This window comes from Anastrepha obliqua, chromosome 1 (genome assembly GCF_027943255.1).
Source record: "Anastrepha obliqua isolate idAnaObli1 chromosome 1, idAnaObli1_1.0, whole genome shotgun sequence".
Taxonomy (NCBI): domain Eukaryota; kingdom Metazoa; phylum Arthropoda; class Insecta; order Diptera; family Tephritidae; genus Anastrepha; species Anastrepha obliqua.
In genome coordinates this window covers 91,276,247-91,301,707 of record NC_072892.1, presented here as the reverse complement: position 1 = coordinate 91,301,707, position 25,461 = coordinate 91,276,247, and the positions used below count along the sequence as shown (strand labels likewise).

The 25,461-nt window shown below is 34.7% G+C and overlaps 1 protein-coding gene across 3 annotated transcripts in view; it reads left to right on the top strand.

The window, feature by feature from the left end:
- Positions 1–14,858, top strand: part of LOC129251201 (phosphofurin acidic cluster sorting protein 2) — a 92,782-nt gene extending 77,924 nt beyond the window's left edge. For all 3 annotated transcript variants that reach the window (XM_054890567.1, XM_054890571.1, XM_054890564.1), the window contains 5 exons: positions 6,097–6,685; positions 6,750–7,230; positions 7,299–7,842; positions 7,924–8,040; positions 14,237–14,858. In XM_054890567.1, the coding sequence (XP_054746542.1) occupies positions 6,097–6,685; positions 6,750–7,230; positions 7,299–7,842; positions 7,924–8,040; positions 14,237–14,367 (1,862 nt within the window). In that variant the 3' untranslated portion in view covers positions 14,368–14,858. The remainder of the gene's footprint in view (positions 1–6,096; positions 6,686–6,749; positions 7,231–7,298; positions 7,843–7,923; positions 8,041–14,236) is intronic.
- Positions 14,859–25,461: the final 10,603 nt, after the last annotated feature.

Sequence of the window (25,461 nt, the reverse complement as noted above, 5' to 3'; positions counted from 1 at the left end):
ACTAATTTGTATATGAAATTCTTTTTGAACTCTATTACTCATACCGATTAAATTTTAAGAGTTGCGGAATTATAAAAATGCTGCAAAGTGTTTCGATCCTTTCATTACACTTGTCATCAAAGTGATACCCACCCAATTAAAGTCAACATTTACTATTTACTCAATTTACAGCCAATATCGAGTACAGCTTTTCATAAATAGATATTTAATTGAATAAAGAGCCTCACTATCACTTTTCTGTACTGCATGATTTGGGTAGGCTGTCGACTTTTGCAGTGTTAAGTAATTTCTCTAAGAGGCTTGGCACTCAGTTCCAGTTTTTGTTTATTAACTTTTTCATCGAAAATTTATTTTATAGCAGGTTTTCGGAATATGAATTTAGCCTCATCTTTGATCAACATTTAATTTTCTGGAAAGTAATTCTAAAGGCGGCCGCCGTAGTCGAATGGGTTGGTGCGTGACTACCATTCGCAATTTACAGAGAGAACGTCGGTTCGAATCTCGGTGTAAGATTAAAAATTAAGAAAAAGTTTTTTCTAATAGCGGTCGCCCCTCGGCAGGCAATGGCAAACCTCCGAGTGTATTTCTGCCATGAAAAAGCTCCTCATAAAAATATTTGCCATTCGGAGTCGGCTTAAAACTGTAGGTCCCTCCATTTGTGGAACAACATCAAGACGCATACCACAAATAGGAGGAGGAGCTCGGCCAAACACCCAAAAAGGGTGTATGCGCCAATTATATATATATATATATAGTTTCTCTTCTTTTTGATTGGCGCGATAACCGCCTAAGCGATTTTGGCCGAGTTTAAGAAAGCGTGTCAGTCGGAGTCAGTTGAATACACCAAGTGAAGCCAAGTCCACCTCCGTCCAACCTCTACAAAGCCTTCCTTGTCCTCTGTTACCATCAGCTGGTACCGCATCGCAAAATCTGTGTCCATTCGGACGACATAACTTAGCCAGCCGAGCCGCTGGATCATTTTTCGTCGCACCATGTCTATGCCGTCGTGAAACTTATTTTTTCATCTCCTACGATAGAACCCAACAGGCAGAAGTCCAAAACTATTCCGCAAAATCTATATTCTAGGGGTTCCTCATCGGATATTGTCAACGCCCAAACTTCTGCGTTATACTGCGCCATCCTAATAAGACAGGCACGATAAGCTGATTTATAGGAATTTATTTTCGTTGTCCTTTACTCCTTTTCATTCTCACTGAAGCGAGAGAGTCAATTTTGGATCTAAACAAGCCATGCATAGCCAACAAGCTCAATATAAACCTAATTGGGCACGAGCTGCAGCTTTTGCTTGAGAATGAGCTAGCTGTGAATAGCTTTGAGATCAAACCCATGCTTCAGACTCAAAATGTATTAATACATATTATGAAAATATCTGTCCCGTCCTTTTAGCCAACACTTTCTAAAAAAAAGTAACTTTTAGTATACGATAATATATTATTTTTAGGCTTATTCCTATAGATTTATAGAGTTCTGGAAAAGGGCTATATTTTGTGCTATGTATTTGTGTTGCTCCTCCTATAAGATATTCTTAATATTTTTTCCACAAATTATTCCTTCACAAATAAAAAAAAAAAAAGAAATGCTAACTTACGATATGATATTAAAAAAAAATTAAAAAATGTAGTTTATTTTACAAGAACACTACAGAAAACCAGCAAAAATTCTAAAAATTGAAATATAATATATATATATTTATATTTATCTCCTTTCTTTTTTTAATATAAATATTTAATAAGTATTAAGTAAGAACAGAATAATAATATTAAAAAAATAAAAAATAGGTGTGTAATTTTGTTGGTGATAGGACAAATTTAAAGAGTATCTTTGAGAAACATTTTTTTTGTGCGCAATCTTTTCTACAAGGTGGCGCAAGACTAATCACCCTATCCGAAACATTATAATTTATTCAAATGGCGTCGTAGGTCAATCATATTCGACACTTGTGAACTAGATACACACACAGACAAGCAATGGAGCAGCCCGTAAAGGTCAAAATAAAGATTCCCGTGCATATGAGAGCTTAATAGGGGTAGTCAGAAGCAAATTAGTATTTTTTATATTTTTGTTTTGAAGGCAATTTAATTTGTGGTTTTTTATACGCGTAATACCGAGATCAAATAAAAAAAAATATATAATAATAATATTCGGACGAATTTATAGCCATCTTCGTTGGTCCCCTCTCACAAGTAGTGCTTTGCACTTTGTACTGGTTAATCTAAAATTAATAAAAGGAATTTCTTGAATTTAATATGTAGTAAATCTAGTACTTAATCAAAGTAACTTTTTTGTTGTAAAATACATTTCATTGTATTAAAATCCATCAGGTTGAATTACAGTGTTTTCAACGTGACCATCGGGGGTGAATATTTTGGATACCATTCTTTCAATTGACATTAAATTTTCAGCGAACATTTTCGTAGGATTATAGTATAGAAAATGCAAAGAAGCGAAATTTTTTTTGAAAATCCTGTCCACTCCTAAACGCATAAACTGATTTAGCGAGTGCAGTACTTCGAGCACATATTTCATAGAAATGAGTAAACCGAGGTATATTTCAAGGAACACATTTTTTGTAACAATTTTTTTTTTTTTTTCGAAATATGACTTCTTTAATTCTCAAATATTCGATTTAAAGGTTAAAACATGCAGATTTGAGTACGAGAACCGCTTTAGAACAATTAGCTTAGCAACTTCTTTGCATTTAATGACCAATAAAACTTGTAGAATAAATTTATTTATTTAATTTCAATATTTTCATAACGCTCTAACGTGAAATTGCCTAATTCCTAATAATCAGGACATAGTTAAGTTAAACACGCACTCCATTGCCACGACTGCCCATATTTTTAGTTTATTTATACATATGCACATAAGTATGTACATAAATGCAATATATTTTCCCAACTCCATTCCTATGATTAATTAAGTAAACAGAGTGCTGTTGTATTTGTTTCGAAATTTCTTTCACTGCGTAGCTTCCATTTTTCGACGTTATGATTAATTACATTTCCCATAAAATTCGTAGTATGGTCAATCAGTCGCGTCAGTTAGTCAGTTTGTCGGTCAGCTAAATCGCTTGCTTACCTTTTGCTGTGTACTTTAATCATACCTTCTACCTCTGTATTTACTTTGTTCCATTTGTTTACAAAAAGCTACAACGTATTTTAGTTGTGTTCACAATTCATTTGCAGTGGTTCGAGGTTATTTTTGTTTTTCGGTAAACTTTTATGTATGCCCTAAAATAAACCATATATTAAGTTAGACGCAGATATAACCTTTTGTTATGGAAATATTGTATTCATATCGCTTCTAATAGACTCGGAATAATTTTAAATAAAATTCAGAATAGTTAAAATATTTGAAGTAAGAGCTAACATTTTTTCAGGTATTCGATATATCTGAGATGTTCCCTACTGTGACCGCGCTAGGGCAATATTTCCAAATAGGCAAGATTGGATCGAGGGGGGGTTTTCTCTAAATCAGCTAATTTATCTGTCTCCTTTAACACGTTCACGCCGGCGCGTACCACCGGTGGCTCGCACAAGTCTGCTTCATGGGGCGGCGCGTACCACCGGTGGCCCGCACAAGATTGCTTCATGAGGCGGCGTGTACCAGCGGTGACCCGCGCAAGATTGCTTCATGAGGCGGCGTGTACCACCAATGGTACTTTATTAAACGGTACCTATGAGATGAGATGTCATAAACGACTACCCTTATGAAAAAATTTCGTTTTATGACCTGCAATCGCTTCCGATAGAGCGAAAAGACTTAAACATGGGCGAAGACCATGAATAACAGCGCCGGCGGGAATGTGTTAATCTGCCGTTAACTACTAGTGCTTTTCAAGCAGAAGTCTAGTAAACTCCTGTAAGGAGGAGATCAAATCTTTTGAGTGTGCAGGTACCATTTCTCTAATCTGGGTTCCAGGATATAGGAACATTAGCTTGCCAGGAAGGGGATTGAATTGGCCTCAGGGACCTCCTACCGGGGCATCGGCATCCCCTGACAGTTGTTAAAGGGGAACTGCACAAATTATTTCTCAGGAAAGCGCTGAAAAGATAGAGCTCCATTTCTTCATGTGGTATTTCGAAAACCCTTTGACCCAAGTACAATGTACGGAGGACTCAGAAAGACCTTTGGACTCCTTGTCATTCAATTTCCAAACGCGTAGCTGTGTTTACCGGTCACTGGACGATCGGCACACACGCGGCAAAGCTAGGGTTACCATTTAACCCCGATTGCAGAAGCTGTGCGGACCTTCCAGAGAAGGAGACTATTGAGCACTTTCTCTGTAAATGTCCGGGTTTGGCAGATATACGACTAAGGTGGCCTATGGGCATAGAATGTGATTTTCCTTATTTACTTAGACTATTCTACACCCGAGTTTTGTATATATCATATGTATATTTTGTATATTAATGCAGCTATTCAACTTTTATCCGAATAGAGCATAGCAGTTCTTGTAGTAGTAGATTAGGCACATTTTGTTAATAAAATTATAGAACAATAAAGTTATAAAATTAGAACAATTTTTTCAATGCTAGATCTTAACTGAAAATTTGAGGTCCTTTAAAAAATCCTCATAAGCCAAAGCACTGTGTTATATGGGGTGTCCAGTGGCAGAATTAGGTTTTAAATTTAAAGTTTGTCCGTAACCGCTGCACTATTGTGTATGAAATATTGAGGAATGATCTTAGACTTCACCCCTTCAAAACTCTAATCGTGTAAGCGCTTAAGCCTGATGATTACATTTGGGTAAAAATTTCTGTGAGACAATGTTGGAGCCATTTCGTACAGTAAACAGTATCTATTGGAGTAATTAAGTCCATTTTCATTAAAATAGAAGTGTAAGAAAACTGGTCCGAGCTATTTCTAAATATGTAGTGCCTTTAGTGCTGTTGGTGCTAGTGCTGATTCCATATAACCATAATCCACTACAACTTAATATCGTAACTATCATAAATGATGTGCGGGAAGGCATTACACTCTTCCACTTTCCTTTTTGGTTTTGAAATAGGCCCTTTGGAGGTTAAGAGCTGATACAACCTAAAGAAGCATTTTTAAGAAATTAAAATGTCAGAATTTTGCTTTCGCCTGAAACGGTAGGAGATCCACTATACGAGTACATTAGGAAGGCTACCCCTATATTTGTGCTATGGGAAAAGTTAGACACTTTTATATACATATTTTTTATTTTGTTTTCTTCTATAAAATAAAAATTATCATTGAATTCCGTTGGCGAAAATTCTCTCTTCCGTAAATTTGGTATAAAATGTTTGCAGATCGATATTATTTAATCTCCTCTTTTAATTTCTCTCCACGAATGTTTAAAAATTTTACCAAAAATTAAAAAGAACCAAATAAATACAAGGTGGCGCAAAATTAATCACCCTATCGAAAGATGTATAATTTTTACAAATGGTGTCATACGTCAAACATATTTTACACTTGTGACTAGACAGCTGCAGTATACAAAAAGTCAAGCGCGCTCCATCGTTCAAAATAAAGATTTTCATTACCCACAATTTTTTTATTTAGTAAAAAAGTTATTCAAAAACAAAAGTTTTACACCACCTTGTATGTATTTAATTTGATTTTAATTTTTTAATTTTTTTATGTGGTTTTCTCTATAAAAAATGGTAATTTTTTTATTATAACATGGGCTAATTGATCAAATACTTTTTGAATTTAGGCATGTTTTGGAATTAGAATTGTATTACGAATATTTAACACTAGTAATTCTGGTAGTAAAAATTCCAAGACGCTAGTAAATGTAGTTTGGTAATCTAAATTTTAATCAACTAACGACTTACGATAACATTTAAGTGTGCAACCATCTTTACTATTTACCAAAATTATCCATACTTTTTTGAGGCTAAGTTTCTTTTTATTCTTCTCATAGTATTTTAATGTATTCATGGTTAGCTAATAAAATTATCAATAATATTTTAATTCTTTGTACGACCTCTAGTTTTTTTTTAAATCCATAAATATGTGTGTGTGCCTCATTGTTACATATGTATATCTGCAACACATTCTTGTTTTCCATTAAAATTGACTTGCCGCTTTTCTTCTCAGATCGTCCGCCTGACTATCGCAACGACAGCTCTGGCAATGAGGGCAATGCTTTCAATACCGATGGTCAGAATTCCGACCCACAAAATAGTCCACCACGCACCGATAAAGACTATATGCGTCTGCAATTATTGCAGCAACAGCAACAACAACAATTGACTCCAGTGAGCGGTGGCGGCAACAACAGCAACGCATTCACCTTTAGTGAGAAGCGTTCGCGACTCTTTCGTACATCAAGCAATACACCAAGCGCTGGCGGTAGTAGTGGTGGTGCTATGGGGATGGGCAAGAAAAAGCAGACGCTCAGCTTATCGGCTGAGCCGCGTTCAGTATTAGAAACATGTCTGTCACCGACGAATGTGGAGCCGCGTAAAATGTTGCTTGACCAGCTGAGCCGCATATTCGCCAGCGAAGACACAGTGTTGCCCGATGTGGTCACAATAATCAGTCCACCTGAGGCGCTAAGTGGCAGCGCATTAATACCTAAGCTAACAACATTGTTGGGGAACTCTTTCAAGCCGGCTTTTGTGCCACAAAACACAGCAGAAGTGAAGGCGGTGCTGCAGGCGTTGATGGGCAAAATACAGAAATAGTAAGTCTCAATTGGCTGCAGAAATTTTATTCTCTTTTAAATGATGGTTTGTTTTGCTTCGCAGCTGCAATTCGAATGCAAAGCCTCCGAATACGGTGAAGATTTTGCTTTTGGGCGGTGATTGGTTGCAGGGTGCCGCTTTACGCCACTACGTTGAGCTGATGGGCGTGCGCCCGCCAGATTGGCTAAATCATTTGCGTTTTTATATTGTGCCCATAGGTAGCGGTAGCACGATTGCGCGTTATCTCAGCCAAATCGATTTAACATATGGTGCCATGTTTGGTTCGGACAATTGGTATCAGTTGTGTGAACGCGTAGCGGCGACTGCAGCGGCAGTTAGCGCTGTGACAACAGTGAACGCGTCGGCGCTATCAACGACGCTCGGTGATTCGGTGACGGCTAATAAATCGGACATTGTGGAGATGGTGCAACGCATACAGCGTTATTTGCACGCAGCCGGCCCATGTACACAGATTCCTATCGCCGAGGCCATGGTCAATTATAAGGACGAAGATTCATGTCAAATATTTGTGCCATTCGTCAGTGTGAGTATCAATAAAATATTTTACACAAAAATTCTGGTATATGTATTTGTATACCTTTGGTTCTATAGGACGTACGCATTGGCTACCTGGAAGGTCCACAGGTATCACTTGATCTCGATGAGAATGCTGCACAAACTGGCAGTACTGGTGCTCAACAAGGATTGAATATGTCGAGTGCCATGCCCATTGGAAATGCTAATGTTACGAATATGCCCGGTGGTGGTAGCAGCGGAGGTGGTGGAAGCAATAATGCACCATCCGGTTCGCCACCACAAAGTGGTCGTATCTCACCACCCCAGCATACGCCACCCTCTTCGGCGAATGCGCTACGCGATCGTGGCGGTGATTCAATAAGTACACTACCAGCGAAGGCGAATGATGCGCCCGAGTCAGTAGAGCTGCAAGTAGACTATTGGCCTATTATGCGACCGGGTGATTACACACCCAAGGAGAAGAGCATCACACGTAGTGGTGATCAGGGTGGCAAGAGTAGCATTAAGAGCACGTTTAGGAATCTACAGGTTTGGCGGCTACCGCAGAATGCTCAACTGGGCGAGATGTCGCATGGGTTGACGGTGAATTTCGCCACTAAAGAAAAAAAACAAAAGCAAAGTAAGTGGTGGTCTAGTGATGTAGTACAATATTATAGAAGTAGTTCACATTTAATTAATTCTCTTTTATTTTGAATTACAGTAATGCGTCTGGGCAAGAAAAAAGAAAAAGATCGAGATCTCGAAAAGGAGCAATGCGTCGAAGGCGTGGCGCGCCTAATTTGCTCGCCGAAACCGTCGCATCCAGTACCGTTGAGAGGTGAGTTTGGAAATTAAGTTTTCAAGTATTTAACAGAATAGTAATTAAGTATAGTTATGTGTTTGAAAGGTATGCACAGTTATAAATCTGCTCTCTAATATTTTAAAAATTAATTTGAATTAATAAGGTTTGCCAGTTTACAATAAATTTTAAAACATGGATTTTCTAGGGCTGCGTAATTTTTGAGCAAGTTGAGTAGTCCTTGGTTACATACATATGTATATGGAATTGGCGCTTTCACTCTTTGAGCTCCTCCTTCCGCTTGTGGTGTGCATCTTGATGCTACAGTTTTATGCCACAAAAGGTTTTTATGAGGAGCTTTTTCATGGGAGAAATACACTCGGACGTTTGCCATTGCTTGCCGAGGGGTGACCGCTATTAGAAAAAATCTTTTCTATTATTTAGGAGTTTTGAATCCGATCACTACCGAATGGTAGTCACGCACCTGGTGGCCGCCAGTCCTTGGTTGGTTGATCATTTAAAATAATTTATATAATAAAATTCAATGATTTGCAAGCGTTGTTCGTTTGTAAGACGATTCATGGTTAAATTATAGACCAAACTGAAGATGTTTGACAGTGAAACAAAACACGTTCGTCAGCTGTTTAAACCAATTGTTTAAAAAGATAATAGCTAAAAAATCACCCGTTAAATATAAAAATTGCATCCAAACGTTACATTTTAGTTTCGCCAAAACGATACGGGATAAATTTTGTTTTGTGCCGGGCAATTAACACACGCGAACTGGTTGGGCATTGAGATCTAAAACGACCTAATAACATTAAAAGTAACCGCAACATTTATTAGTGGAATAAAACGTTAAAAATGTATTAAAAAAGGACCGTTACCGTTAAAAATTTATTAAAAAAGGACGGTATTCAGGGTCTTTCCACATTTTTATTATCAAGAAAGTATATTTTTGAAATATTACCGCGGACCTATAAATTTTTAATGAAATTGGTAATTTTGCACAAAAAAACTTTTGTCTGGCTTTTTGTTGTTTTAATGCATACATTTTGATACTAGGCATCTAAAAACACAATAATCCATTTTGGTTTTCTGTTTAACATCGGTAAACATAAGAAACTTACTAAGAATATATATTTTTGAACTTGAATTTGTTTTTTAATTTAATTAAACATTTTTATGCTATTCTTAATCATTATTCTTGAATTAAAAATAATCCGATGCTCAGCAAAAACATTTCTTGCTGTAATTTATAATAAAATTATAATAAAATTAGTCGTGGGGAGTCAGTCAATGTCAGTATCTATACCATCTACATACACCAAAGCTTTAGGTGCATACAGTAAAGTGTAGATTTTTTACTTAGTTAATGTCGGCCAAAAAAGGCACCTAGTCCCGTGACAGTTGGCAAAACAAAACTCTTTTCAAAAGGTACGCGAAATTGGAATATCCTATACATATATACATATGTATATATTATATGACATATATATTGTTCTTCATGTTGAAGAGCGAGTCCGATATACTTTACATCTCAAAGCTGTTGGAATGAAAGTTAAAATCTTCCCATAAATATCGAAATAGCTTATTTAAATCGCAAATCCTTTTTACTATATTTCCAAGGTAATTTCCTGGGAACTTTTCTTAACACATTGAATGCCAAGCGGGCTTGTCGAAAATCTGCACCGGAGCCCAAGCAGGATACTCTTAAAAAGCGGCGTGAAAGTAGTATATATTGATTTCTGAGCGATTCCCGATCTTTACTTATTTTGTTTTTAATTTCGGATTTTATAACTGCTTTTATAGTATACGTCACATGCTTTTGTACGACATGCCCCGGTAAAATCGGAAAAATTATCATAGTGCAATGGAACTTCGACCAAAATTTATTTTGCAAATATAGGCTTACTTTAAAAATGGCAAGGATATGACACTCAATGTGCTATAGCTTGGAATTTGAACTACCTATTTTTTTTTCTTACTTTAACAACTGAAATAACAACCGTGAGTTCTCAGAAATTTAGTTTCTGGTTAGAATTTACAGAATAGGTCGTTTTTCGTTTGAACATAGTTGCGGAGTATTGGTTGTTAAAAGGTAAGCATTTTTACTGGAATATTAGGTCTGTCCATGTAAAAACTGTCCAGTAACTTGCGACTGACTTAGTTTCCTAGAATTCGCTCTCAAAGAAAAAATTATCAAAAAAAGCACATGAACGCAAAACCAGTAACTATTTGCAAGTTTTATGAACAGCTAATTAAATTGTTGGCGGGAAAAATCACAAAAAGTAAACAATTTTTCAGTTGAACCACCTCAATTCCCTTCTGCAGCCATCAAAGCAACGGTTAGCAAACGGGTTACTTACCAAGCGAAGTTGGCATGCTGAGAGAGGCTGCAGATGGACAAAACTGATGTTACCTGTCATGTTCGACTGATCGCAAAAAAAAATGCACGCATGTTTATATATTTCCAAATTGGTTAATAGCCAAAAGGTACAAGCATAAACACAAAATATACCTTCAATGCTTTTGATTTGTATTTCGAAAACTGCAGCAACAGTGACTGGAGGCTGTGGTTCAGAAGTACATACTTTTACATCATTTGGCCGATTCCTATTTAATATATTATATAACTTCAACTTCTAAAACACATTTAATTACATTCTCCATGGTGGGAAACTTAATGAAGAGGAGAAATGGTATTATAGTAAAGAAGAAATACAGACTGTGTTTTTATATACTTACTTAGGAGTGGAAAAAACACCTCAGATGAATTTTAAGAAACATGTTGAAAACAGAACAGCTGCAGCAAAAAATGGTATTAATGCTTCGTGGACTTGTCTTTTAAAAAAGAAAGAAATTTCCATTCAAGCTAAATGGCAACTGTTTTTGCAGTTTGTCGTTCAATATACATACGTTCATACGCAGCACAGGTGTGGGGTTTTGGGTTGTTTGAAGAAGTTGATACACTGCAAAAGTATTTTGTGAAGCGAATTCTGAAGCTACGGTTTTTTTTGGAAACCGGTATGCAAGAAAATCATTTGTTCACTTTAGAACTGTTCCTTAAGTATATGCACTGAATTTTGTTTGTGTACTCAAAAAATCGACTGCCACATTATCTGTCCAAAATTGTTTTAAAAAAAGGCTTCTGGATTAGAGATTCAAAGATCTTGTTTAGTAAAAACGAGGTCATCTGGCGAATAGATAACATACAATCGGAAAGCTGGATAGAAGATGCAAATTTGCTTTTAAAAAACCACACCAGCCAATGATGAATGTGTGCAGACAAAAGCCGTCAAGTAGGATATTTAAGGAATTAGATTAGTTGTTGTTGTTGTTGTAGCAGTTACTTTGCCCTGTCCGTGTAATCCGGTGGTCTTAGTCTAGCTCGTCTAATGGTAGGACCAGGAAACTTTCTGTTTCGACAGGTGGGGTCAGAGGGAGAGGGGTGTTAGATGAGTGGGTGTGATGAGGCATGTGAGCAGTTTACTATGCTCCTTCACAGGGACCATATGGGCCTCGTCATATATCATAGATATTGTATTGGGGACACCAGTAGGCATCCTGTCGCAGTCCTTATGGCAGTGTTTTGACAAGTCTGTAGCTTTGTCCCTTGCGAATCACTGGTTCCAGGCGACCAGACAGGCTCAGCATAGTTAAGAACCGGCCGGCCTATTGTTTTAAATGTCGATAGCAACATTTCTTTGTGTTTGTCCCAAGTGCTGCCGGCAAGCGATTTGAGGACCTTGTTGCGATTCTGGACATTAGTGGTAATAGCGGTTGTGTGCGCTGAGAAGGAGAGCAAACTGTCTAAGTTAACCGCCAAGATTTTGGGGTTGTTAACAGTCTGAATTGGTGTGTCATCGACTTTTACCTTAAGTTGCAGTTTGACCTCTTTTGTTCACCACCTGGGTCGCCGTGGACTTAGTGGGGGAAAGTTGTAGGTTCCTCGCAGTGAAGAAGCGAGAAAGGCAGGTGAGGTAGTCGTTTACCTTGGCACACAGGGCAAAAGATTGGTCAAAAGGTCTGGTTTATTTAAAAATATGACTTAAAATCAAGCATGTGGATAAGGAGGACTAGAAGTGACATGTTAATATTAAATAACAACAGATTTGACACGGAAAATAAAACTTGCTTAATGTGTAATTTAGACGATCTTGAAAACATAGCACATTTCTTGGCGCGCTGCTCAATATTAAGAGAATATAGAAAAGTCTTTTTCGGAAAATTTACCTGAAATGATTTACAACTGATTAGATTCTCAATGGCGAAAATTATCATTGGGATAAATTTTTCGTTTTATAAAATATACCTTTAGATACAGAGATTTCTAATAAAAGAGTTGAACGAGTTTTAAAAACCGTAAACCGAATAACTGTATTGCACGAAAAATAAATCCACAAACGGCTCACGCCATTATTGTTAAATTATTGTAAATATTTTTAATATTAATACTAGAATAAGCAATTATCAAATTTTGTATATTTTACTTTATTTTCAATAAATACTACTACTACTACATTCTCCATTTTAATCACCATTATATTTAAATTAAGCTTTTGACTCAAGGGGTTATATACAACTAGAAGGCCGAAGAAAAGCGAATTTTCCAAAAAATTTTCTGAGGAAACCTTTAAATTTATTGATCTAAAAATTGGTACACATATTATGTTATCTTTTTGCTGCATTTAAAGACTTAGTATTAGTACAAATATTTATTTGGAAAGGAATTATAACTGATCTCCAGGAGCTCCTCGCAAAAATTCGTTTTGCGGTGACCACTATATCTCTGAACTGGATCCTCTGAAATTAAAAAACCAAACAGATTTCGTTAAAGTAATGTTAAATCTAGTAATTCATCGAAGGAATAAGCAAAAACAATTTTTTTACAAAATGGCGGTTTCTCAAAAAAAAAAAAATGATTTTTGATCAAAATTTCGGTCTTAAATTGTTTATAAGAAAATATATTTATCGTTGAGAAAAAAATCTTCGATTAATTAATTAAAATATATAGGGTTTTTTAATAAGAGGTGTTATTTTGATATTCAAAGAAGGAATGATCGGATATTTATTTCATTATGAAAAGGAAGGTATGCCGTTAATAGTGGAAAATAGCATCCGGCAAATGACCACCACGACCACGCTTCCAAGGCCAAATCCTTTTCATGAAATTTTCCATAACCGAATTGCAAAGTGGCTGCCCTATGTCCTCTTTCACGTGGCCCCAAAGAAAAAAGTCTCAAGGTGTAAAATCACAAGATCTCGGTGGCCAATTGTGATCACCTCTTCGAGAGATAACACGGTCCGGAAACTTTTCCTGTAAGAGATCAATGGTTTCGTTGCTTGCGTGGCACGTAGCACCGTCTTGTTGAAAATAAACCTTGTCCAGATCAATACCATCCAATTCCGGCCATAAAAAATCGTTAATCGTTAAAATTTGAGACTAATCGGTTTAGCAGTTCTCGAGTAATGTTGGTCACCGACTTTGAAAACACCATTTTGAGAAAACGCCTTTAAAGTTTGAAAAGAACTTTACTTTACTCTGCAACGCCTTTTCAAATTTGGGTGTAACTTCGAAAATATTCACCGGGATGATATTAAATTTTCTGTGTGTATTCTTAAATATATGTACATTGAGAAAAAAAATTGATTTTTTGATTGATTTTTAATTCGTGTTTATTTTTACTTTGCGATCAGTTGTTTTTTTCACTTGCAAATTCCTACAAGCAAAAATGTATCCAGCAAAAACTTCCCCTCAAAATGAAATGTAATTATGCTCTCTCACTTCCCCCCACTTTGCAAGGTTTTTGGATACATGAACACCAAAACTGGATAATTTGTAACAATTGTTGCAAATTATTTGCGTCATGAATAGACCTATTTTCTTTTCAAGGCATTTTTTAGAACTTTTCTTAACACATTGAGTGGCAAGCGGGCTTGAAGAAAATCTTCACGGGAGCCCAAGCAGATTTTCCTTTAAAAACATAAAAATATTCAAGTAGTGATGCATGCAAAAGCACAATACCTGTAGTGCCTAAAAGCATGCGATACGGCACTCAATTTGTCAAAGAAAACCATTAGTATTGAACAATTATCTTTTGAAGGCACTTTACTTAAGCATATTTTGTACGGGGCTTTCACGTTTCATGAGCTCTGCATACTTATCTTTTTATTGTCAATTAATAATTGTATTTAAACAACATTAAAAGTTCTTTAACTAATCTCTTTGCAGTATTCATCGACGGCACAGAATGGACTGGTGTGAAATTCTTCCAATTGTCATCGCAATGGCAAACGCACGTCAAGAATTTTCCAATTGCTCTGATTGGTTGTACGCCAATGTCATGTTCTGAGATATCCTAGTCATTTTAAATACATACAAAATATTAAACGATGAAACATAACTTTTTAATATGTAATAATTAATGTAACAATTATACTTATAGAGCAGAAAAATATGCTGCATATAAACATGTTATAAATACGTACGTTGACAAAAATATTGTACGACTAGTATTGGAACAATAACTTTAATATACTGTATATTCATATAGACATACATACATACATACTACATATACCATACATTCATAAATGCCTTCATAAATGACTACATAAAAAGCGAACCATGCACAGCGACGGTGCGCATAACTCATACACAATGCAATTCAGCAAAAGAATAATAGTAATTATAAAAAGCTACTTACTTATATTTTTACTACATTCATCTCTGTAATAAACATACAAAAATGCTAAATGCATAAAAATAGATTTTCCTTATGATTCGTTTTTACATACTTTTAGCTATATAACGACACACGTTCTTTCTTATATACATATTAGAATCCATGTAAACGCATACACATAAATATATTTTTATGAATTTTTTATTTTTCCTGTTGTTATTATTATTTTTCTTTTTTGATAACAATGAAACTTTTGAGCTGTTGTAATTGTTGTTTGTAAAAATAAATTACCATGAAAAAATATTTACTATAAAATGCGCTTACTTATAAAGAAAATATAACATTTTGGTGCATACATAAATGCATTCATAAATAAATTTAAAAGCAACTAAAGTGAATTGTGAAACCAAACAAAGCTTGCTAAAAAAACAGTAGAATTTACATATACTATATACACATATATAGTTAAATGATAAATGGTAGCTACATACATACATACGCCGATAATGTGTTAAATGCAATATGAAACTTGAGTATTGAGATTTAAGTATAGCATACAATTTATAGCTTCCTACAACCACCAGCCATATTGAAATATTAAATGTTAAAAATACATGCATACATGCATACATACATACATACATATATACATGCATATGAGAGTATAAACATAAAATTTGAAACAATATAAACGCATAAGTGAAACGCAAACTAACATTGCAATGCCACCGTGTTCAGTGCGCCTCGGCGACTGAACTTCAACGAATTTCCATTAAAGCAGCTGTATCAGAGATTTTTCCTTATTAAATAGTAGAAACAGTAAATAACACAAAATAAAATAGTACATAATTTAAAGCAATGTAATAAGAATTGACTGCGAAGCATACATACATACATACATGCATATTGAAAATGAACCACAGTTCCAGAGTAGCTACTTTTTAAATCTCAATGTGCTACAGTGTAAATTATTTATGCATAAAAATAAGATACTAATCTAAAATGGCTCAAAAAGTGTATGAGAACTGGGGATATGTAAAAGTGAACCCATTAAAATCTTAGTTAAAAATTTAATGAATCCATTAAAAACTTAATTAAAAATTGATCAACTTTTAGAAATCAGTAAAATGTTGTTGTTGTAGCAGCATAAACATGCTGCTGGAGTGCCAGTCCTTGGCTGGATATAAATCCGGGTCTCTTTTCGGTAACGTAGAACCGACTGTCATGGGAACGATCAGTAAAATGTAATTAGCACTGGCTAAAACAATGTTTTCCCATTTCCTGATTCACTCAAACAATATTTTTCAATACGATGATTACTAAATTATCAAAAAAATAAAATAAAAATGTGAATTATGTTTTGAAATGGTTACTCCACAAATGTTCACTTTTCTAAATTCTAATAAATATGTATGTGCATATACTATATCACAGCGAGTTGTTGACAAGTTTTGATAATTTATTTGTTTCTCATTTAATTTTAATAACGTTTTTATGAAAATGTATTTCATTTCCCTAAAAAATCATACAAGTTCAATTTCAAATTTAGTGCAAATTAAAAACAAAAATCAACAAAATTTTAATCTTTTTAATTGAAACTTTTTGAACAATTTCGGGTATGCAGTTTTATCGTCCATTAAATTTTAGTTTGATAAAATGCAACTTTGAAGTGTCTCAAAAACTGCGTTGATTTTTGATTTTTTTTTCGCTTACGGTCTTATGTACTTTCTCCATATAATGAAAGCTAGAGATTTGGTTTTACATGCGAGCAAGTATTATACTCTAAGTTTTTACTAGTTCAAAAGCCCATCAATCCTGAAAACACAAGAAAAACCGCCTTCACATCTTTTTGTGAAATAGTCTGCAACCTATATCAAAGCACAAAAAGAAAAAAAAAATTGAAAAACCATTTGATTTACATACCCAAGATTTAAATACATTTCATAAACGAGTTTTAATATATTATCACAATGCACGACACAAAACGGAACATCTAACGAACAGACCTAAATAACTAGAATATCGTGATGCGTAGATTAAACTTTCCTATCTGCATACTGTCTAACATGCGTCTGATTTGCAAAGCTGTCAACCAGAAATTTTGTTCATTCACATGCTTTTGTCTTGCATATCGGCTTTTAATCCATTAAGGGGTTAGGGGTAGTTAGAGGCCCGAAAAAATGATGATTTTCACGAATTTTTTTTTGCTACTTAATTAATTTATTTAACAAAAATAAAAACATAGCATAAAAACATCATGTTTTAACTTGACTTCACCAAAATTTCAAAAAAAAAAATTAATAATTGCAAAAGTTATCGCTGTTTGTGTGAAGCCCGTTTCTCCAGAAGTCACTTGCGGTGAACATCACAAGTCCTTGCAGATTCATCTAAAACCAATCGGACAAGAAAAATTAGTTTTATTAATAGATAATCTTGTGCCTGATCGAAGCTTTTTTTTTTTTTCAAAATGAACAAAATGGCGGCCTCAGAAAATTTTTTCCAGATTTTAGAGCAAAAAACCAACAGTTAATTGTTAAAAAAAAATCGAAATTTTTGAAAAAAAAAATCCTTCGATCAGGCACAAGTTTTTTATGTTTTTCAAAAGCTGTATAAATTTTATTGAAATCTACGTAGCGGTTTTTAAGTTACAGTGTTCACCAGTTTGAAAAACATAGTTTTGAGAAAAACGCATTTAAAGTTTTGCTATCGGCTCCGGAGCGGCCGTGCGCCCTTTGTTAATTGTTGAATAACTTGAAAAGTATTTGTCGGATTCACTTCAAATTTTTACACAATATTTTTAAAACATTATACTTTAAGAAAATGCAAAAAAAAAAATCAATTTTTTGAAAATTCTGACTACCCCTAACCCCTTAACAAATGACGGCTTCAATCCAACTTCGAACAGGAAATATCAAAATATTAGAAAAAGCGGTTTCAAATAGCGGCTGGCTTCCGGCGATCAATGATTAGCGACCGAGTGCAGTTGACGGAGCTTCAGACCGAAAACATCTTTTACTGACTCGGAATGTTTTTTAATTAATGTCGGCCTTCTATGACGTACAACGCGCTCCGTAAATGCAAGTAATGTTGTACAAATAATTGCTTGCGCAAGCATTATCCTCCACTGAATTATCGACAGGCCTTCAATGACATTCCCCGAAAGATAGCACGGATTTCAAACTGAAGAACTGAAGGCAGTTTCTACGTAACCGGAACGAACCGGAATAACTTCTGGGCCCTAGTGCACCGACTACTTACGAAAAATATTTTAGTAACGTATCAAAGTTGCGCAACTTGATAAGTGAAAGTCATTCAAATGAGTTGAGCTTCTGATAAGCGTTACACCAAAATTTAAAATGCTGAGTTAAAATATCTTTTAGCTAAGCACACATCTGAAAAAGTGCTCTATTTGCAAAATGAAAGAAAATTGCGCTAAAAACTTATCTAATTAACTTATCCAAAGTGCACTCAAACAAACTTATCAAGCATTCATTTTTCTAGTTGATACTTTTTTTTTGATAAGTTGATTTTATTTTTATAAGTATGAAGTGCAATACTTATCAACGTTAGTACAAAAATTATACAAAAATTTTTAAGTGGCAATTGATAAATCCTTGGTGCAATTAGGTCCTGTAACTTCCGCATCATTCCCCAAAAATATAATATATGGAAAACGCTTTATGCTGTTACAACAGCAATAATTGAATTCCGTTTCCACAAACCAATTTCCCGAATGTTTGCATATAATATTTGGTGTTGCTTGTTCTTCATCGACGGGATGACCGTTTATACGCTTTTATCTAAATTAAACAAAGCACGCCAGTCGTTTCTTTCTTGTGCCAACCGGCGCCAGTTGAACACACTAAGTCCTTCTCCACCTGATCATTTCAACGTAGAGGAGGTGTTCATCTTTCTCTGTAACCGTCAGCTGCTACCGCATCGAATACTTTCAGAGCCGGAGCACTTGTATCCATTCGGACGTCATGACCTGCCCAATGAAGCCGCTAGATCTTTATTCGCTGCGCTATGTCTATGTGACGGGTATGATGAGAGCCTACTCAATTGCCTACTTAGTCCAAAGTAGCAATTGTTTGCAAGAGAGTTTCGTCGTTGGATTTCCCTCAAACAATAATTTTTGTCATAAGAAAAATTTAAAATTGAGTGATGAATGCATACATACATATAACCATAATATTTATTAGTGGCAATTTATACGCTATTTATATGTTTTTATGGAGACTTTCAAACCAACAAACAATATGCATGTAAATAAGTATCAGGTTTTTAGAGTTTGTGCTGCATTGAAATTGTGTAAATTAAAAGCTAATCTCACCAAATGTTAAGTAAAACACTTTAATTATTCGAATGTACGCACATACATATGTCGTTCTGTAAACCCTTAAGGTACTTGACCACCTTATAAGTTTCAAAAAATTAAATTTTTTTTTTTTACATTTTTTCAATCCTTATACTTTTAAAAATCATCACCTGAAACTGTTTTTTTAAATTCGAATTCTAACAAAGTGAAATCAGTGAAAATGTGCAGGCGCATCCTGCACTCATTACTTGCTGACTCAGCGGAAAGAAAATAGCAAGTTTTAACTTTAAACGCGTTTTTCCAGAAATTACTTTTTTTCGAATGGCGGACACTTTATCTCCGAAACTGCTTAGCCGATTTTAATGATTTTGGTCTTGTTTTATTTGTTAAGATGTTTTGTATGCCAATTTACCACATTTTGCAAAAAAAAAGTTAATAAAGTATTGCTTTTTAAGCATAACATTGTGAAAAACAGGGGTGTTTTCTTAACTTTTTTTCAAACATCCGCCATTTTTTTATTATTTTTTTTTTTGTCAGTTTGTGGTAAATTCTCACGCAAGGAACCTTCCTTTTGAAAATTTTGTTTCTCTCTTTTGTTTTAGAATTACCATTTCTAAGATTAACTGTCCGCCGCAAGACATGATTTTCTTCAGGCCTCGACTTTGGCGCCTCCTGGATATATGTTAAAAAAAGAAATTTTAATAAATCAATTTTTTTTGTATTATATAAGCTATAAATAAAAATTATATAAAAAAAAAAATTTATTTTAATATATTATACAGAACATGAAAAAAAAAATTATTGAATATGTTGTACTTTTTAGCTTTCCAAGGTGGTCAAGTACCTTAAACCATTTTTTTTTTGTTTTGATTTTTGAGATTATCTAACCCAAAAGTATTATTCCATTGATGCCCAGTTCACTCAACAGTTTTATGAGCCAGAATAGAATTGATAGAAAACAAAATGCTAACGGTAATAAAGAATAAACTACAATACAACAAACAAATACGTTAATAAATAAATAAACAAATACTAAATAAAAGGCACTAAAAGAATTGCTTAGAAAAATCGAGCCAAGTAAAACAAAAGGCTGCGCGCGGCAACTAAACTCGACTGTTACTTTCAATTTTTCAATTCGCTCTAAATACTCCAGATAACCAGATAATACGAGTAGTGTAGCTTTCAATTATTCAATGTATGCGACGAACTGAAATCGTAGTAACTCCAACTCCATTGGTGTTGGCGCTGGCCAGATATTTATCCATCAGCAACTTTTGAATACACCATTAAAATTAACATTTCGAAATCGTAATAAAACTCTAATTGTTGTGATTTAAAGTTAAAATTATATTGTGCGAATGTTAAATTAACACTAGCGATCGTAACGTAACGTAGCATATGTATGTACAGATGTAGTGTTATAGAGTTGTGCACATACATATACATATACAAAACAAACAAAAAAAGAAGAAAATAGTTAACATATGTATGTATATCGAGTGTAATGAGATTCAATTTATTATCGCATATTGCAACTGCTGTTAGCATCATTTCTGCTGGAAGTTTGGAAAATTCGACATTTAGAGATTTTCAATATCGATGCTTCAGTTCGTTTAGATCACTGACAGAGTATTTTTATTTGTTGTGCGCTAAATTAGTTGAACCAAAAATTATTGCCAGTGAGATAATTGGTTTGTCTTCATATACAAAATATTTAAAGCATACATACATATGTATGTACAAGCTCACATATGTACATATGTGTACTCATATGGCAGTTACTCTTGTTCCATAAGTTGTATGTCTTTAAAAATTTATACTTATGTATATTTAAAATTATAATTATGAAATACATACATACATATATATTATATACCACCGTACATATATAATGTACTTGTATATCTACAACTATAACATAAAATATTAAACACTTCCTTCTTAATTAATAAAATATGCATACATACGTACATGTACGGTGTATGAACAAATGCTGATCCAATTGGAAGACAGTCAAAATGCAAACATAAGTATGTATGTATATCGTCTGTGAGCAAAGTACGAGTACGATTAATGAATATAATGCAATATACGAAAAAGTGATGAAGTTGAGTGAAACAGCAAATGAAAAAGAAACCTAGTAGATAAGCATTTTTAATAAAAATACAATAACTGAAAAAAAAAACAAAAAAATCAAATAAATAAAGAAAAACAAAAGAAAAGACTTGAAATAATACTTAAAAATATAATTTTATTGTGTTCTGTCTTTGATTTCGATTTTTCATTTATTTCGTCTACTTTTGGCTTAGTTTAAGACAAGGTGCATTCATTAAAGGTGGTAGCACTAGAGCAACAACAATGTTTGGTACGTTTGATTGTCAAAGAAAAGTATTGGCAAAGTAGAAAACAAAAAATGTATCTGCCTTGTTTCATTCTGGGCTGACAACCACATGGACACGGCGAAAGAAAAAAGCAAATCAGCTGATTTACTGATACCACCTTTAATAGATTCGCCTTGTCTTTAGGCATGTTAGTATCGCTGAGCGGCAAATTTGGCATTTTTGACGTTTGCAAGCCATTTAGTCTCACACGCCCATTTCCAATATTTGTAAGGTTTTGTTTTTTTTTTCACTCAAATAAATTTGAAATCAAACACATTTTTATACAAATTGAATTCTTTTATTTTTATACAAATTTAGTTCTAACCCGCAAATGCGTTTAAAATTCCGATAAAGGCATGTTTATACAAGGAGGCCCAAAATCAATCGCCCCTTAGAAAGATTTTTAAGTTTTGAAATTGGCGTCGCAGGTCAATTGTATTTGACACTTGTGAACAGCTGCAGGATACAAACAGACAAGCAATGGAGCGCATAAAGCACAAAATAAAGATGTTCATCATTTAATAATATTTTTTTTATTTAGTAAAAAAGCTATTCATGTAAACGGGTATGTGCAATTGTGCAAATAATTGAAAGGCGAGTCCAAATTATCACATCTTTGCTCCAAAGAATCGATGTTCCAATGTTCACCGCCACAAGGAACCTAACTAGTTCCGCATACGACCAGTGGTTTACTTGAATAGAGTACCTGAGCGCTTATATTCAAATGGCGCCAAATCCTTTGGTCACATCTTCACTCCTAAGCATTAATTTCTGTACATATGTACATAAAAAGAATGCCAAGCATCCTTTGGAAAATAAAGCAAAACGTTTTAAGTGATGAATTTGTTTTATTGAATTCGGTTTTTGTTTATCCTCATAACTAGAGGCCATTTTATTTGTTTACATTTCTTTTTGAAAGCTTATACAGGACATAACGGCAAAACGGGTCTCAAGGAAAAAGTTGAAATTTGAATATGATTGTTTATATTTGTATTTAGATACTTTGGTTTCACGCGATAATTTAACATTTGTTCAAAACCCAAGCTGCAAACTTTGTACAAACTTTAACAAATTAAAAAAAAATCATCAAAATGTTCCACTTTTTTCTCAGAATTTTTAGAAAAATCCTGGATATGCAGTTTTATAACCCATTAAATTTAGTATTTTTTTTTTGTGGGTGAGATAGGGTTCAAAACGATCCCTCCTCTCCTTCTGGGGAGAAACCCTTCCCGGAACTGCTTTCTATATTGCTTCGGGAGGTCCCAGAACGGCATTCATAAATGACCAATTTCATTTACTCACGTCTGGATCTACCATATTTGTAGCCATGGTATAGGCTTTCATGGTATAGGCTCGTCTACTTGTGTCTCTATCTGTGCGGTTTCGTTTTGTTGCACTGTATCGGGGTCAATCTTTTTTTTCCGTAGTACGTTCCAGCTGTCCTCGCGTTGATTATATTACTCGACGCGATGTCGTCAATCTGCTCCCTCAGAGCATTTCATTCCGCGAGCCATCTGTTACAACTAATAAATGTGTGTTCAGCGTAAGCGCTCAGCGCTTCGCAGTATATGCACTTGGAATCGGTTACTTTGCCCATGCGGTATAGGTATCTCCGGAAGTATCCGTGTCCCAAGGGGAGATGAGTTAAGAAGCAGTTCACTTCCCCGACGTTCCTTTGGCTCCATTTGTCAATTGACGGAATAAGTTTCGCCGTCCATCTGCCACTCGGTTCAGTGTCCCATCGGCTTTCAATTTAGTATAACAATGTACAAGTTTCGAGTGCTTCGAAATTCTCGTTGATTTTTGACAGTTTTGTTTTTATCGCTGATATGTTGATCTTTTCATACGAAGAGGAATTGTCTTTTTCATACGAAGACGAATTCTCAACATCGTATGCAAAAGAAAAAAATTGTTAAGAATAAATGCCACTTCAAGCTTACACTTTATTTTATTAAAATTGAATGGGTTTTACAACTGCATACCTTGAAATTCGCTAAAGATTCCGAATAAAAAGTCGAATATTTTGATGCTAAGTTTTTTAAACTTTGCACAAAGTTTGGAATTATTTAGTTTTTGTTGAAGAATGCGCTATAATTTTTCCAACGGCTGCAGGGAGGAACAAATTATTTGTACAGCGTGGGCCAAATAAGACCTACTAATGACTAAAGACTACTGCCTAGCAGTATGCGCAGTTGCTCCATCTTGTTGAAACCACAAATTAGGATACTATTCCGCCATTGGCCGCAAAAAGTTTTCAATCAATGTTCTGTAAGAAGCTCATGAAATCGATTCCGGCGTTTCATTCTCATTTTCGAAGAAATATGGACCGATAACTCTAGTGGCCATATCACCGCACCAAACAGTACATTTATATGGGTGTAACTGATGTTGGTGTGTTGCCCTTGGATTTTCAGAGCCCCACAATCTACAGTTTTGTTTGTTGACATAACCATTTAAATGGAAATGTGCTTCATCCGACATCAAAACATTATTTAAAAAATCAATTTGTGTGGCTAATTGTGTAAGAATAGAAAAACTCGATAATTTTAACGCGTTGTGTTGTACTGTAGGGTTCCATAATAAATTTGCAACAATTCAATTATAAACTGCAAAAAAAAAAAAAAAAATATGTAAAAAAATTAAAAAGGTATTTGTGCATTAGTAGGTCTTATTTGGCCCACCCTGTATTATTTTGGGTTTATATCGAAGTCGTTGTACTACATTTTCGCGGTTTTGCAAATTGCTTTCATTATTTTCGAGCGGTTCTTTGCCAATAGTATTCCCTTCTGCAAACTATGGCGAAAATTTTAAATAAAAAATAACGGTACCCTAATTATGCACATAAATAGTCAGCGGAGATTTGTTACCAGCACCATGGAATTGATCATTTTTATTTCCTTCGCAAGAAGCGTGAAAAGAATTGCATACCTAACTCACTCGTGAGTAACCACTTGCACTTTTCGTCATTTCTTAAGCGCTTACCGCCTACTTGCACACTTGATTGCTATGTTAGCTGTTGTTGTAATAGCATAAAACATTACCATGTGGCCAATGCTGCTGTAGTAGTCGACGTTGTAATGGCGCCCACCTCCACTTTTATGCTAGCCTGGTAAATTTAATATTAGTATTCAACATGCGTTGTTTTTTGTTTCAGTGTAAATTTTTTCATAATTGGGCAAGGCAAAAAAATTCAAATGTCTTTATATCAACGTCTTGACACACGTATAATATCGGCGTTTTGAGTCAAGACGAAGGTAATATATAAACTTCATTTGTTACAACATATTTCGACATATTTCACGTTCAATGCATGGTTTTGCATATGCAAAAAAAAGTGCCACAATTTTCATTTTTAAGACATAGTTTTGAGTGTTGAGCATCCTTTTTTGGCATTTTATTAAATACTTTTTCTCTCATACTTCGAAATTGTATTTTATTTATTAATCAAGGTATTAAAGCTTTTAATATCCTTCAATTAGAGTATTTTTCAAGTAATATTTTTACTGCCTAGAAATTGAAATTGGTCTGAGAAAAGTTCAGGATCTTAGAGGGTTTTTAGTGGTGACGTTAAATTAAAGTTTTAGCATTATGACAAAGAGGTACTAGAGGAGGAAACCTAGCCCCAATACGCTTAGCTCACGGCTCAAAAATGATGGGTGGAGTAGGTGCAGAGTATTGTGTAGAGCTGGACATCAGGCGATCAATTAAGCTCTCTGACCATTGCAGTATTTTCCAAGTAGAAGTCTTTGCGGTAGGAAAGGCTGCAGAAATAGCACTAACAAAGACATCTAGCAACCCCAGCATAAATATATATAATATGTACGTTGTCAGTCAAGCGGCAATAAGGGCAAGAAATTCATATGCAATTTCATCTGAAAACGTTCTTAGTACCAGGGAAGCCATAGAGAAACTAGCTGCAGACAGAGGGCAAAAATCATGTGTACACAGAATGCAGACAAATACACCAGATTCGTACTAGCCCTGTCTAGAAAGGAAAACAAAGCTATCGTAGATATACTGACAGGTAGGGCGGGTCGATTTAAAAATCGCTCATTGCTCTGTGAAAATCGTA